This window comes from Oncorhynchus nerka, linkage group LG3 (assembly GCF_034236695.1).
Source record: "Oncorhynchus nerka isolate Pitt River linkage group LG3, Oner_Uvic_2.0, whole genome shotgun sequence".
Classification (NCBI taxonomy): domain Eukaryota; kingdom Metazoa; phylum Chordata; class Actinopteri; order Salmoniformes; family Salmonidae; genus Oncorhynchus; species Oncorhynchus nerka.
The window spans coordinates 17,176,385-17,193,408 of NC_088398.1; the positions used below are offsets into that span (position 1 = coordinate 17,176,385).

Consider the following 17,024-nt stretch of genomic DNA (forward strand, 5'->3'; position numbering starts at 1 on the left):
CACTGGGCCTTTAAAGTGCATTGAATTTGGTTTAACACAGGCAGATTAAGTATCGTCGCTTATATGATCCTGTGGGGTCACGATCAGGGGCTCTCGTCCCGACCCAGATGTATATACATTGCATTCGGAAAGTATTCAGACCCTTTTCCACATTTTGTTACGTTACAGCCTTATTCTAAAAAAAATGTTTTTTAAATCCTCATCAATCTACACACAGTACCCCATAATGACATAGTGAAAACAGGTTTTCAGAATGAAAAAATACAGAAATGTGTGAGGCTCGAAATTGAGCTCCATTCCATCCTGATCATCCTTGATATGTTTCTGCAACTTGATTGGAGGCCACCTGTGGTAAATTAAATTGATTGGACATGATTTGGAAAGGCAAACACCTGTTGACAGTGCAAGTCAGAGCAAAAACCAAGCCATGAAGTTGAAGGAATTGTCCGTAGAGCTCCGAGACAGGAGGCACAGATCTGGGGAAGGGTACCAAAATATTTCTGCAGCATTGAAGATCTCCATCGAAACAGTGGCCTCATTCTTAAATGGGAGAAGTTTTGAACCACCAAGACTCCTCCTAGACTTGGCCAACCGGCCAAACTGAGCAATCTGGGGAGAAGGGACTTGGTCAGGGAGGTGACCAAGAACCCGATGGTCACTCTGACAGAGCTCCAGAGTTTCCCTGTGGAGATGGGAGAAACTTCCATAAGGACAAACATCTCTGCAGCACCCCACCAATCAGGCCTTTATGGTAGAGTGGCCAGACAGAAGCCAATCATCAGTAAAAGGAACCTGACAGTCAGCTTGGAGTTTGCCAAAAATCACCTAAAGTTCTCTCAGACCATGAGGATCTAGATTGTCTGGACTGATGAAACCAGGATTTAACTTCTTGGCCTAAATGCTAAGCGTCACATCTGGAGGAAACCTGGCACCATCCCTACGATAAAGCATGGTGGTGGGGATGTTTTTCAGCGGCAGGGACTGGGAGATCTGTCAGGATCGAGGGAAAGATGCAAAGTAAAGTACAGAGAGACCCTTGATGAAAACCTGCTCCAGAGCGCTCAGGACCTCAGACTGGGGCGAAGGTTCACCTTCCAACAAGACAACAACCCCAAGCACACAGCCAAGACAATGCAGGAGTGGCATCGGGACAAGTCTCTGAATGTCCTTGAGTGGCCCAGCCAGTGCCCAGACTTGAACCCGATCGGACATCTCTCGAGAGACCTGAAAACAGTTGTGCAGCGACGTTCCCCATCCAACCTGACAGAGCATGAGAGAATCTGCAGAGAAGAATGGGAGAAACTCCCCAAATACAGATGTGCCAAGCTTGTAGCGTCATACCCAAGAAGATTCACGGCTGTAATTGCTACCAAAGGTGCTTCAACAAAGTACTGAGTAAAGGGTCTGAATACCTATGTAAATGTAATATTTATGTTTATTTATTTTTTATTTATACGTTTTCAAAAATATGTAAAAACCTGTTTTTGCTTTGTCATTATGGGGTATTGTGTGTAGATTGATGAGGTGGAATAAAACAATTTAATACATTTTAGAATAAGGCTGTAACATAACAACATTTGAAGAAAAAGTCAAGGGGTCTGAATATTTTCCGAATGCACTGTAAATTCAGCTTTTGTCCAGTCTTGAAGAAGTTAGTCCTAACCCTGGACTGACCCTGACTTTCTCTTCCTCAGGAGGGGACACTGGTGGTGGGTGGACCTGGAAGCTTCTACTGGCAAGGTAACATTAGCCCATTCTATGTGAAACACTAGAATTGCAAACAAAAAGGCAGAGAGACAAAGAGAGGGGGAGAAAGAGGTGAGTTTAGCAGCACGATCAAGGCACATTCCAGCACCAGTCCTGGATTCACATAGTATTTGATGAAGCACTGCTCCAGTTAATTTCTCTCATTCCTGATGTGCAGTTTGATCCCAGGAGAAGCCAGAGTAGGACAAGGTAGAGTGAGAGACCCTCCCTCCTCTCTCTCTGACAGGAAGTGTTTGAGTGAGTCTAGGCTCAGTTGTAATGAGCTGATCAGAGGGTAATGGGGTGTGGAGGAACTCCCACTCTCCATGGTAATGGGTGTGTGAGTTGGAGGGCAGACACCTGCTTCAGTCTGACAGTGGACCTTGACATTTGAAGATGTGTGTGTGGATGTGTGTGTTGGTCATGGTCACTCCCATCATGTTAACCTCTGTGCCCTATCGCTCCAGTCACTTAATTCATTTAAAAATGAAAGAGGATATGAACGTGCTTTTACAACAAGAACTGCCTACTCTGTCTGCCATATGCCTTTAAAATTGAGAGATAGACAGAAGTGGGTAAGAGAGAGATGGATAGTCAGTGAGTCTTTTTATGAATTAATATTATGTTGTATTAATCCTTTGTTGAAGGTGGTTTATGATCTCTCTATGCCCCTGGTTTGTGTGTGTGTGTGTGTGTGTGTGTGTGTGTGTGTGTGTGTGTGTGTGTGTGTGTGTGTGTGCGTGTGTGTGTGTGTGTGTGTGTGTGTGTGTGTGTGTGGGCATGAAATTGCCCTCAGCTTGGCTCAGCTTCCTGGTGTTTAAACACTTCCTCTAGATGTTTATAAAAGCTCTCAGAGCAGAGAGTTTATGGTCTCTAATATACAGCTATTATCACAGGTGTTTATGCTGAGTTATTATGGGAAGCCTTTTATACAGCTTATTATCAGAGGATCTGAAGGAACCTCTTATACTATCAGTAATGAGGATGTCTGCAGAGGGTTAGGGGTCTGTCTCTGTGATTAGGAGCTGTCTGTGGAGTGGGTGTCTGTTATTATGGTGTGTGTGTGTTTCTGGAGAGGCTCTGTTTCTGTGTCTGTGGTTATGGTTATGGTCTGTGAAGAGGGTCTGTCTTGTCTGAGTAGAAGGTCTGTGTTTGTGTGTCTGTGATTTGGGTTAGTGTCTTTGTAGGTATGCATCTATAATTAGGGTTAGAGTCCATGTCTGTGAAGGGAGTTAGGGAAAGTGGGAGTCTGAGACAGGGGCAATTTCTCTCTGTCAGTACCCACCACATTAAGGAGGATTGATGTGAGGTTGAGGGCAGCTGGAGATAAAGCAGTAGGCCTATGTTTGTCTGACCTCCCCTCCACAGCATGGCATTTGCTACAATAGCAGAGAGATAGAGAGCATAAGCTCTCTTTTAGACTGACTAATATGCAACACAGTGTGTGTTTCATTCTAACTCCTGGTAACGGGGTGTTTCAGTGTTCCTCAGGGAAGAGCTCCTCATACCCGTGAGTTTCAAAACAAATGTCAGGAAAGTGTGTGTAGGGGCGTGCATGTTTGTGTGACAGAATGACAGTGCAGAAGTTATTGCTCCTCATTGGGTCTGGGGTTGGCCTGTCCGTTACTGACCATTGTGTGTTTCTGACCTCTCTCTCTCCAGGTCAGGTGATGACTGCAGGCGTAGCAGAGATATTGAATGGTTACTCTCTAAAAGCCGTGCTCAGGAGAGTCCATGGAGAGAAACAGACACACGCTGCAGCTGATACCCATGACGACAGCTATCTAGGTAACACACACACACAGTTTCATCTACACACACACACACACACACACACACACACACACACACACACACACACACACACACACACACACACACACACAGTTTCATCTACACACACACACACACACACACACACACACACACACACACACACACACACACACACACGCACACACACACACACACACACACACACACACACAGTTTCATCTACACACACACACACACACACACACACACACACACACACACACACACACACACACACACACACACACACACACACACACACACACACACACACACACACACACACACACACACACTCACTAACTAATATCTCTCTTGTCTACAGGTTACTCTGTGGCAGTGGGGGAATTCACAGGAGACTCAGAGCAAGGTAAAAGACAACACTTTCATCCCTGTGTGTTTGGTGCTTGCAGTGTTTCAGAGGCTAGTCCGATGGACAGTAAGTAACTAGTAACTACACTGCAAACTAACCAAGAAAAGTAACTTGCAACAAAACCATATTTTCTGCCTCCTACATCATCTTCTTAATTAAAACATGGCACCAAGGGTTGACACATGGTTGTATAATGATTTTATACAAGGGTTCTATTGTGGTTGTAGGCTGGTTGTGTTCTCATCTTTGAATTCCTTAAAGCTGGAGCTTGCTGGGCTGGGTTTGTGGTCTGGTCTATACCGGGAACAGGGTTTGGGGGAGGTACTCAGATCAAAACCACTCTCTGTCTCTCTCTATCTTTCTCTCCCTTCCATCATCAGTCAATCTGTTGTCAGCTTTTAGTGTCTTCAGTCAGGGTGGCCTAGAGACAGAGACACACTGAAAGGCAGGCATCCAGACAGGCAGACAGAAGAGCAGGCAGGCAGTGTTATATAATGTGTGTTCCTCTCTTCTTTCCAGAGCTGATAGCTGGGGTTCCGAGAGGGGCACAGAACTTTGGATATGTGAGTACAGAATCACACACACACATACACACGCATGCAAACATGCATAGCAGCACACACACACAGTATATGTAAGTAAGGAATTATACAATTCCTGTGTGTCCAGAGAGGAAATGTTTCCAAAATAGAATTCCATTCCTAGTTGATATCGCTTAGCAACAACAAATCCCCCCACTCTGACCACAACACAGTCCTAACTCACACCAAGACATTTGTCTCCTTAATGACACACGACTTCCGCTCCATAAGAGCTGACCCAGCCTGACCCCTTTCCCTGACACACACACGACCCCCTCACCTCTAACACACACTGAAATCTAGATAGAGATGTATTCAGAGCAGACAAGCCTGTGTGGTTGTGTCAACAGGCTCTGGGGCCGGTAGCCCTCACATTTGTGGTCAGTGGGCGTCAGGGTTAGGCCTGTTTGGCCTGATGAGACTAGAGTAGCTGTCAGCCAACGTTAGGCCTCTCAGACCTGGCGAGACAACCAGCCTGACACCCCTGAGAGAGGAGGAGGAGGGGGGGGGGGGTTAAGTGTCTGCACGTGTCTTTCCTTCTGTCTGCCCCTCTGTCTGTCATTCCGATCGACCGTCTATCTGTCTGTGTGTATGTCTGTCCATCTGTTCATTTCTCTGCCTGTCTGCCTGTCTGTTTCTCTATATTTGTTGGTGTTTTGTGTATGTGTTTGTCTCTCTAACTTTGTGAGCACACGCACATGTGTGTGGGTGAGTGTGTGAATGTGTAGCCCCTGGCTGTCTCCATGTGGTTGTTATTGTAGGTCTTTTGAAGGAATTCTTAGCCCCCCTGTCTCCCCCACAACTGGGGTTATGGAAATGGAGGGTATGGAACAGAGGAGGGGGAGGGGTGAGGCAGTGGGGACAATGGGGGGTGAAGGAGGGAGATAGGGGGAAGGGGGACCAGGCAGAGGGAAAGAAAGAGTTTCCATTTCAGCTCATTACATCCTGTGTATGCGTTTGCATGATGCATGTGTGTACCTGTATCAGGTGTGTGACTCTTGTGTTCTGTTTCAGGTAGCTGTGATTAACTCCACTAATTTGACATTCATCATGAACTTCACAGGAGAGCAGGTCAGCAACACACAGTAACGTCACACACGTACACACACGGCTATTAATCTTTTACCCAACTACTTTATAGCACCACTGTACATCACTGACTGTAGTCATGTTGTGAAATGTTTGTCAGATGGCTTCCTACTTTGGCTATTCTGTGGCTGTTACTGACCTCAATGGAGACGGGTGAGTTATCTATCTTTCTATCGCTCTATCTTTCATCTCTCTCTCACATTTTCAATTTAAGGGGCTTTACTTTTTTCTGTCTCTCTCGTCTCTTTTGTCTCTCTTTGTCTATTGGCACCTTTGTCACTCTTTCCCTCTCTTCCTGTCCCTACACATCTTCATGGTTCTTGTAGTGAAAGAATTGTTTAGTCTGAGCCAAGAATGGAGAGAGGGAGGGAAGGAGAACATTTTTCAGCATGTTCTTTGAAGAAGAAAGATAGATTTAGAGTTAGATAAACTTGGATTTTCTTGTCAGGAACATATACAGGATTCTACCCTCTACAACATAACCTTCACTCCAAATCAAAACTCAAAACCTACAACCTGATTTTGGACAGAATCACCTGGAAGGCTTACAACTACCAAAGATTATTATTCCAAAGCTATACAGCAAATGCTCTGGAAAACAACAGAAACCTGAAAACACCATCCAACCTGGAACTGAGTGAGTAATGTTTAGTCTGAAGCTATATTTTATTTCCAAAAGCCAAGAAGAAAAATACGTTACATTACTTTATATGGGCTGAATGCTAAATTAAGGCTGCCAAGCTTGATACAGCTTCAATTAGCACTGACGTGTCAAGTGAGAGGTGTCAAAGACCTTTAGCCCAACAATGGCAGGATAGTCGCAGTCTACTCCAACCAAATGGAGAGGCCTTAGAAGCTGCCTCCTGCTGTTCAGATGTTATTAAAATACAGTACCCTGTGTATGTAAAGAATGATGAGGCAAGAAAAGATCACAAAATGAAGCTCCATATGGAAAATCAAGAGACGCTTTTTGCTGACTCTTCTAATAATGGGAACATCAGCAACCTCATCTTCCACACAAACCATCCCCTGGCATGGCACAGTGCTATATTAGCACACTATCCCTCTGTTAAGAGGGGGGGGGGGGTTAACGAGGGGTGGAAACTCAGGATACTAGACAACGAGGACTCTGAGTCAGGTAATATACATCTCTATAAGTCTGGAACAGTATTGGTACAGGGCAACCCCAAAGAGTTTCAGCTGGACTTTCACCTAATCAAAGAATTTGCCCAGCTGGAGAAGCTCTCCTTTGAGAATAATACCCCCACCCCGAGCGGGTCAGCCAAGACCTCTTATTTATATAACCCTACAGACGAGCAACCCCAAGCAGAAAGTCAACCTCCCAGCACCGAGTACTACCCCCTCATTGAAATGAAGGATCCATTTACCCGGCTGGAGGTAAGGCAGGTGGAGCTGGGTCAGCAGGTGATTACACTCCAGTCAGCACAGACCCAGACAACAGTCCAGCACAACAACACCCCCTTAACGTAACCAGACCCTGAAGGTGGAGAGAGACATATCTTCACTCTGGACTGTGGTGAGACAACTTCAAAGGTATAAAAAGCAAGAGCAGAAGAAGAACAGAACACTAGAGGAGAGGATCAGACTGCTGGAGGAGAGGGTGAGGGGGATGGCGTGTGACAGAGAACAACCCACTAGAGAGGTGGCCACCCCCGCAGAGAAGCCAGCAGAACAGCCCACCTCAACTTCCGACAAAAGTCTCGACACCACAGCAGAACAGTCCACACCAGACCCTGACCATAGCGTCAACATCACAGCAGAACATACAAATTAAGAACCCCAAGCCCAGGGGATCTCACCCCTCTGAGCATCCCCCCCATACAGCGGGTAAACGCAAGTATTTCCCGTGACTGTGCCTCAAAACCAAATGTTTTCCTTGCCCACCACTCCACCCTGGACTTGAACAGCCTCTATGACCAGGACCACCTATACAAGGCAGCAATTCCCATTTCCGCCAGGACCCTACATTTACATTACATTTAAGTAATTTAGCAGACGCTCTTATCCAGAGCGACTTACAAATTGATGCATTCACCTTATGACATCCAGTGGAACAGCCACTTTACAATAGTGCATCTAAATCTTTTAAGGGGGGGGGGGGGTGAGAAGGATTACTTTATCCTTACTTTATCCTATCCTATCCTAGGATATCCTAACGTACCCTAAAAGGACATTGCTCTCAAACGCAGCCCCAACACTTCACACAGGAGCAACAGAGGACCCACGCCAAGAGGACATACATCCAGACCACAACACCACCAGCCACATCCACACCCCCACCCCAACCAATCAACACCCCCCCAAGTCAACCATGCCTACACCCCATTTAGGCCCCCACAGATCAGACCTATGCCCCTCCTGCCCACCCCATGTACCCCATCCCCAAAAAAGGGCCTCAATGTTGAAGTCAGACATACGCCCAGACCGTGAGCAGGCAAACAAGCCCAACCCCCACTCTTACACTAGCCCTAGCCAATGGCATGTACCAGATTCTCAGCAGGATCTGCTCACACTTACTGGCCTGAGGCCAAACCACACGACCAACAACATTGGACACTATGGAACACAAAGCCTTCACTATCTCATCCTGGAATATCCAAGGCCTGAGGTCATCTGACTTTGGCCTAAAGAGCAGGAACCTGGATTTCATCAAAGAAATCGGAAATACAGACATTGTCATCCTACAAGAAACCTGGTATAGAGGAGAAAAACCCACTGGTTGCCCTCTAGGTTACAGAGAGCTGGTAGTCCCATCCATCAAACTACCAGGTGTGAAACAGGGAAGGGACTCAGGGGGTATGCTAATTTGATATAGAGCAGACCTAACTCACTCCATTAAATTAATCAAAACAGGAACATTTTGCATTTGGCTATAAATTCAAAAGGAAATGATCTTAACATATAAAAATGTCCTCCTGTGTGCTACCTATATCCCCCCACTAGAATCCCCATACTTCAGCTTCTCCATCCTGGAGGGGGAAATCAATAATTTCCAGGCCCAGGGACATATACTAGTCTGTGGCGACCTAAATGCCAGAACCAGACAAGAACCTGAAACCCTCAGCACACAGGGGGACAAACACCTGTCTGGAGGTGACAGCATTCCCTCCCCCATATGCCCCACTAGGCACAACTATGACAACATAACCAACAAAAACGGGTCACAACTCCTGCAGCTCTGTCGCAACCTGGGTATGTACATAGGCAATGGTAGGCTTCGAGGGGACTCCTATGGTAGGTACACCTATAGCTCATCTCTTGGCAGTAGTACTGTAGACTACTTTATCACTGACCTCAACCCAAAGTGTTCACAGTCAGCCCACTGACACCCCTATCAGACCACAGCAAAATCACATTCTACTTGAACAGAGCAATAGTCAATTATAAGGCATCAAAGCCAAAGGAACTGAGTAATATTAAGAAATGCTATAGATGAAAGGAATGTAGTTTGGAAACCTACCAAAAAACAATTAGGCAACAACAAATTCAATCCTTTTTAGACAACTTCCTGGACGAAACGTTCCACTGTAATAGTGTAGGTGTAAACTTGGCAGTAGAAAATCTTAACAGTATATTTGACCTCTCAGCTTTCCTATCACATCTAAAAATCTCAAATAGAATACCGAAGAAAATGAACAACAATGACAAATGGTTTGATGAAGAATGCAAAACTCTAAGAAAGAAATTGAGAAACTTATCCAAGCAAAAACATAGAGACCCGGAAAACCTGAGTCTACGCCTTCACAATGGTGAATCACTAAAACGATACAGAAATACACTACAGAAAAAGAAGGAACAGCACATCAGAAATCAGCTCAATGTAATTGAAGAATCCATAGACTCTAACCACTTCTGGGAAAATTGGAAAACACCAAACAAACAACAACACAAAGAATTATCTATCTAAAATGGAGATGTATGGGTAAACCACTTCTCCAATCGTTTTGGCTGTATAACAAAGAACAAACAGCAAAACATAAACATGATCAAATACAAATCTTAGAATCAACTATTAAAGACTACCAGAACCCACTGGATTCTCCAATTACCTGGAATGAACTACAGGACTAAAATAAAAACCCTCCAACCCAAAAAGGCCTGTGGTGTTGATGATATCCTCAATGAAATGATCAAATATACAGACAACAAATTCCAATCGGCTATACTAAAACTCTTTAACATCATCCTTAGCTCTGGCATCTTCCCCAATATATGGAACCAAGGACTGATCACCTCAATCCACATAAATGGAGATTAATTTGACCCCAATAACTACCGTGGGACATGCGTCAACAGCAACCTTGGGAAAATCCTCTGCATTTTCATTAAAAGCAGACTGGTACATTTCCTCAATGAAAACAATGTACTGAGCAAATGTCAATTGGCTTTTTACCAAATTATCCTACGACAGATCACGTATACACGCTGCACATCCTAAATGACAAACAAACAAACCAAAACAAAGGCAACGTCTTCTCATGCTTTGTTGAGTTCAAAAAAGCCTTCGACTCAATTTGGCATGAGGGTCCTGTCACGACTTCCGCCGAAGTCGACCGCTCGGCGGTCACCGGCTTTCTAGTCACCATCAATCCATGTTTCAATTTCGTCTTGTTTTGTCTGTATTACATGCACACCTGGTTTCAATTACAAATCAGGTTCCTTATTTAACCCTCTGGCATACATTCCTGTTCTGTCTGTGATTGTTTATGTCGTTAGTGGTTGTGTTATGTGCTAGTGTTTTTGTATGTTCCTATTTGGAATTTTGCTTCATATTTTGAGTAAACTCCGTTATGTTACTCAATACCTGTGTCCTGCGCCTGACTCCGCTATAACTCTGCACCCAATCGATGACAGGTCCGCTATACAAATTTATGGAAAGTGGTGTTGGGGGGAAAAACGTACAACATTCTAAAATCCATGTACACAAACAACAAGTGTGAGTTTAAAATAGCCATTGGGTGAGACAGGGATGCAGCTTAAACCCCACCCTCTTCAATATATATATCAACGAATTGGCGCAGGCACTAGAAAAGTCTGCAGCACCCGGACTCACCCTACTAGAATCTGAAGTCAAATGTCTACTGTTTGCTGATGATCTGGTGCTTCTGTCACCAACCAAGGAGGGCCTACAGCAGCACCTAGATCTTCTGCACAGATTCTGCCAGACCTGGGCAATGACAATAAATCTCAGTAAGACCAAAATAATGGTGTTCCAAAAACTGTCCAGTCACCAGGACCACAAATACAAATTCCATCTAGACACCGTTGCCATAGAGCACACAAAAAACTATACACACTGTACCTTGGCCTAAACATCAGCGCCACAGGTAACTTCAACAAAGTTGTGAATGATCTGAGAGACAAGGCAAGAAGGGCCATCAAAATGAACATAAAATTTGACATACCAATTAGGATCTGGTTGAACCTGGAGAAGAGTCCCCTAAGCAAGCTGGTCCTGGATTGAATTGAGAGAGGATTGTTAGTATGTGTTCCAGCTGTAGCTTGTTCTCTGATTATGATGACTGAACTCTATTTCTGGAGCCAGACCACATCCTTTCTGATATGTCTGTATAACACACTCATCTACATGTGTGTGTGTGTGTGTGTGTGTGTGTGTGTGTGTGTGTGTGTCTATTCTAAAGCTGTGTATCTTTCCCCCAGGTATGATGATGTACTGGTAGGAGCCCCTCTCTACATGGAGAGAGAGAGGGAGAGTAAGCCCAAGGAGGTGGGTCGTGTCTACCTGTACCTCCAGCACTCCCCGCTCACCTTCTCCGAGCCCCTTCTCCTGACGGGAACACACACCTTTGGACGCTTTGGCACTGCCATCGCCCCGCTAGGAGACCTCAACCAGGACGGATACAATGGTAAGCTGTGTGTGTGTGTATGTGCATTTGCCCTCTCTTTCTTCCCGTTCAATGTCCATTCCCAGTGTATTGGTAGGCAAATATTTTTATATGGGGAGGCAGGTAGCCTAGTGGTTTGAGCGTTGGGCCAGTAACCGAAAGGTTGCTAGAACAAATCCTAGAGCTTACAAGGTAAAAATCTGTCGTTCTGCCCCTTAACAAGGCACTGTTCCTAGGCCGTCATTGTAAATAATAATTTGTTCTTAACTGACTTGCCTAGTTAAATAAATCATTCGGAAAAAATCCCTCTTCATCTCTGGCTCTTTGGTCTTGGAGAGCGGATATCCTATCAGATGCTCCGATGGGGGAAACGGAAGGGTCTTTAGCCAATCATGAAGTGCGGTGTTAGAGTGTTTCCTTGTGAAGTTCTTCCCCCTCTTCCCGTAATGATGAGCAGGGTTATGGTGTGTGCGCGTGTGTTTGTCAGAGAGAGAGAGAGAGTTATTTTTAATCTCCAGATGTCCGCTAAGATAGGGTCATCTGGAAGTTTCTGTCCCTCTGCCCAGAGTTCATTCTGCCTCACGTTGTGTTTGTTTTATTAACACACACACACACACATCAGTGGAGGCAGCTGAGGGGAGAACGGATCATAACAAATGCTTTTCAGAGCCTCAGGCATGTGGTCTTGAACGGGGACCAATGAATATTTCTCTGTGGAACATATGATGACAATCCTACTTAGTTGTTTATGTATGTGTTTATGTTTTTATGAATGTTTTAGAGCCACTCTCCCTCCATATCATCATCATCATCAGAACTAAATCAATAAATCTGAATCAATGTCTATCAGTGTTGAGGCATAACTCAATCAGTCACTCAAATGCACGTATAAGACAACAACTTCTCCCTCAATGTGAGTAAGACAAAGGGGCTGATTGTGGACTATAGGAAAAAGCGGGCCGAAGAGGCCCCCATTAACATTGACGGGGCTGTAGTGGAGTGGGTCAAGAGTTTCAAGTTCCTTGGTGTCCACATCACCAACAAACTATCATGGTCCAAACACCCCAAGACAGTTGTGCAGTCCCCTCCGGAGACTGAAAATATTTGGCATGGGTCCCCAGATCCTCAAAAAGTTCTACAGCTGCACCATCGAGAGCATCCTGACCGGTTGCATCACCTGCTGGTATGACAACTGCTTGGCATCTGACCCTATAAGGCACTACAGAGGGTAGTGCGTACAGCCCAGTACATCACTGAGGCCAAGCTTCCTGCCATCCAGGACCTACAGTTGAAGTCAGAAGTTTACATACACCTTAGCCAAATACATTTAAACTCAGTTTATCACAATTCCTGACATTTAATCCAAGTAAAAATGCCCTGTCTTAGGTCAGTTAGGATCACCACTTTATTTTAAGAATGTGAAATGTCAGAATAATAGTAGAGAGAATGATTTATTTCAGCTATTATTTCTTTCATCACATTCTCAGTGGGTCAGAAGTTTACATACACTCAATTAGTATTTGGTAGCATTGCCTTTAAATTGTTTAACTTGGTCAAACGTTTCGGGTAGCCTTCCACAAGCTTCTCACAACAAGGTGGGTGAAATTTGGCCCATTCCTCCTGACAGAGCTGGTGTAACTGAGTCAGGATTATATTCCTCCTTGCTCGCACATGCTTTTTCAGTTCTGCCCACACATTGTCTATAGGATTGAGGTCAGGGCTTTGTGATGGCCACTCCAATACCTTGACTTTGTTGTCTTTAAGCCATTTTGCCACAACTTTGGAAGTATGCTTGGGGTCATTGTCCATTTGGAAGACCCATTTGCAAACAAGCTTTAACTTCCTGACTGATGTCTTGAGATGTTGCTTCAATATATCCACATAATGTTCCTTCCTCGTGATGCCATCTATTTTGTGAAGTGCACCAGTCCCTCCTGTAGCAAAGCACCCCCACAACATGATGCTCCACCCCCGTGCTTCACGGTTGGGATGGTGTTCTTTGGCTTGCAAGCCTCCCCCGTTTTCCTCCGAACATAACGATGGTCATTATGGCCAAACAGTTCTATTTTTGTTTCATCAGACCAGAGGACATTTATCCAAAAAGTACGAACTTTGTCCGCATGTGCAGTTGCAAACCGTAGTCTGGCTTTTTTATGGCGGTTTTGGAGCAGTGGCTTCTTCCTTGCTGAGCGGCCTTTCAGGTTATGTCGATATAGTACAGTGGATATAGGTAATTTTGTACCTGTTTCCTCCAGCATCTTCACAAGGTCCTTTGCTGTTGTTCTGGGATTGATTTGCACTTTTCGCACCAAAGTACGTTCATCTCTAGGAGACAGAACGCGTCTCCTTCCTGAGTGTTATGACGGCTGCGCGGTCCCATGGTATTTATACTTACGTACTATTGTTTGTGCAGATGAACAGATGAACAGGCGTTTGGAAATGGCTTTTTTTACAATCTTGTCTGATTTTTTATTTATTTTTCCACGATGTGAAGCAATGAGGCACTGAGTTTGAAGGTAGGCCTTGAAATACATCCACAGGTACACCTCCAATTGACTCAAATGATGTCAATTAGCCTATCAGAAGCTTCTAAAGACATGACATCCTTTTCTGGAATTTTCCCAGCTGTTTCATCAAATCATCATCAAATGTATTTATATAGCCCTTCGTACATCAGCTGATATCTCAAAGTGCTGTACAGAAACCCAGCCTAAAATCCCAAACAGCAAGCAATGCAGGTGTAGAAGCACGGTGGCTAGGAAAAACTCCCTAGAAAGGCCAAAACCTAGGAAGAAACCTAGAGAGGAACCAGGCTATGTGGGGTGGCCAGTCCTCTTCTGGCTGTGCCGGGTGGAGATTATAACAGAACATGGCCAAGATGTTCAAATGTTCATAAATGACCAGCATGGTCGAATAATAATAAGGCAGAACAGTTGAAACTGGAGCAGCAGCACAGTCAGGTGGAAGTTGAAACTGGAGCAGCAGCATGGCCAGGTGGACTGGGGACAGCAAGGAGTCATCATGTCAGGTAGTCCTGGGGCATGGTCCTAGGGCTCAGGTCAGTTGAAACTGGAACAGCAGCATGGCCAGGTGGACTGGGGACAGCAAGGAGTCATCATGTCATGTAGTCCTGGGGCATGGTCCTAGGGCTCAGGTCCTCCGAGAGAGAGAAAGAAAGAGAGAAGGAGAGAATTAGAGAACGCACACTTAGATTCACACAGGACACCGAATAGGACAGGAGAAGTACTCCAGATATAACAAACTGACCCCAGCCCCGACACATAAACTACTGCAGCATAAATACTGGAGGCTGAGACAGGAGGGGTCAGGAGACACTGTGGCCCCATCCGAGGACACCCCCGGACAGGGCCAAACAGGAAGGATATAACCCTACCCACTTTGCCAAAGCACAGCCCCCACACCACTAGAGGGATATCTTCAACCACCAACTTACCATCCTGAGACAAGGCTGAGTATAGCCCACAAAGATCTCCGCCACGGCACAACCCAAGGGGGGGGGGGTGCCAACCCAGACAGGATGGCCACAACAGTGAATCAACCCACTCAGGTGACGCACCCCCTCCAGGGACGGCATGAGAGAGCCCCAGTAAGCCAGTGACTCAGCCCCTGTAATAGGGTTAGAGGCAGAGAATCCCAGTGTAAAGAGGGGAACCGGCCAGGCAGAGACAGCAAGGGCGGTTCGTTGCTCCAGAGCCTTTCCGTTCACCTTCCCCACTCCTGGGCCAGTTTAAAGGCACAGTCAACTTAGTGTATGTAAACTTCTGACGCACTGGAATTGTGATACAGTGAATTATAATGAAATAATCTGTCTGTAAACAATTGTTGGAAAAATGACTTGTGTCATGCACACAGTAGATGTCTGTAAGGGATCTCGTCCTCCTCTTCTGAGGAGGAGAAGCGAGAAGGATCGGAGGACCAAAACGCAGCGTGGTAAGTGTCCATAATGTTTATTTTAAAACATAAACTGAACACTACGAAATACAAAACAATAAACGTGAAATGAACGAAACAGTCCCGTGTGGCGACAAACACTGACACGGAAGACAAACACCCACAACCCAAAACTGAAACCCAAGCTACCTAAGTATGATTCCCAATAAGGGGCAACAATTGACAGCTGCCTCTGATTGAGAACCATACTAGGAGGAACTCAAAAACCAACATAGAAAAACAAACATAGACTGCCCACCCAACTCATGCCCTGACCATACTAAAACAAAGATAAAATAACAGAACTATGGTCAGAACGTGACAATGTCCTAACCGACTTGCCAAAACTACAGTTTGTTAACAAGAAATTTGTGGAGTGGTTGAAAAACAAGTTTTAATGACTCCAACCTAAGTGTATGTAAAATTCCGACTTCAACTGTATATAATAGGCGGTGTCAGAAGAAAGCCCATAAAATTGTCAGAGATTCCAGTCACCCAAGTCATAACCTGTTTTCTTCGCTACGGCACTGCAAGCGGTACCGGAGTGCCAAGTCTAGGACCAAAGGGTTCCTTAACAGCTTCCACCCCCAAGCCATAAGACGGCTGAACAACTAATCAAATGGCCCCCGGACTATTTACATTGACCCCCCACCATTTGTTTTGTACACTGCTGCTACTCGCTGTTTATCATCTATGCATAGCCACTTCACCACTACCTACATGTACAAATTACCTCAACTAACCTTTACCTCCTACAAAGACTCGGTACTGGTACCCCCTGAAAATATAGCCTCGTTATTTTTATGTTATTGCATTACTTTTTATTATTTTTTTACTTTAGTTTATTTGGTAAGTATTTTCTTAACTCTTCTTGAACCACACAGTTGGTTAAGGGCTTGTAAGTAAGCATTTCACTGTGAGGTTGGCGCATGTGACAAATAAAGTTGGATTTGATAAGTCTGCACACACACACACACACACACACACACACACACACACACACACACTCATGCACACACGCATGCATTGAGTGAACTCAGAGGCTTTTGTTCTTAGGTTGATGCATCAGCTGGGTTAGACTTGGAATGTGGAGGTGATCACACACAAGAGAGATCAGTAGAGAATCTATTAGCCTCAGGAAACTGCAGTGCTAGTGGAGCCAGAATGGAGCTTGAATGGAGCCAGAGACTCCAGCTGCCTGAGCCACAATGGAGACTAGAGTCTGAGACGCTGTGATGTTCTCCCTCATTATCATACAGTAGTGTTTGTATCTGTGTGTGTGTGTGTGTGTGTGTGTGTGTGTGTGTGTGTGTGTGTGTGTGTGTGTGTGTGTGTGTGTGTGTGTGTGTGTGTGTGTGTGTGTGTGTGTGTGTGTGTATGTGTGTCTCCGGCCTCTAGGTCATCAGGCTGCTGATTATACCGCACACTTGTCACCATCGTCTCACGCCCCTGCACCTCATGACACTCACCTGGACTCCATCACCTGCTTGATTATTTTCCCTATATCTGTCACTCTGATTGTCTCTGGTTACCTCCCTCATCATCACAGAGCAGTGTAACCATGACAACACTGTTTGTAGTTTTCAGCTCCATTTTTCAGCT

The 17,024-nt window shown here is 45.1% G+C and overlaps 1 protein-coding gene across 1 annotated transcript in view; it reads left to right on the forward strand.

Moving 5' to 3' along the window:
• LOC115114100 (integrin alpha-8-like) overlaps positions 1-17,024 on the forward strand; it is a 71,487-nt gene that overhangs the window by 7,308 nt on the left and 47,155 nt on the right. The window contains exons 6-12 of the mRNA XM_065008966.1: positions 1,695-1,740; positions 3,409-3,534; positions 3,887-3,931; positions 4,454-4,497; positions 5,530-5,586; positions 5,705-5,757; positions 11,287-11,492. Of these exons, the coding sequence (XP_064865038.1) occupies positions 1,695-1,740; positions 3,409-3,534; positions 3,887-3,931; positions 4,454-4,497; positions 5,530-5,586; positions 5,705-5,757; positions 11,287-11,492 (577 nt within the window). The remainder of the gene's footprint in view (positions 1-1,694; positions 1,741-3,408; positions 3,535-3,886; positions 3,932-4,453; positions 4,498-5,529; positions 5,587-5,704; positions 5,758-11,286; positions 11,493-17,024) is intronic.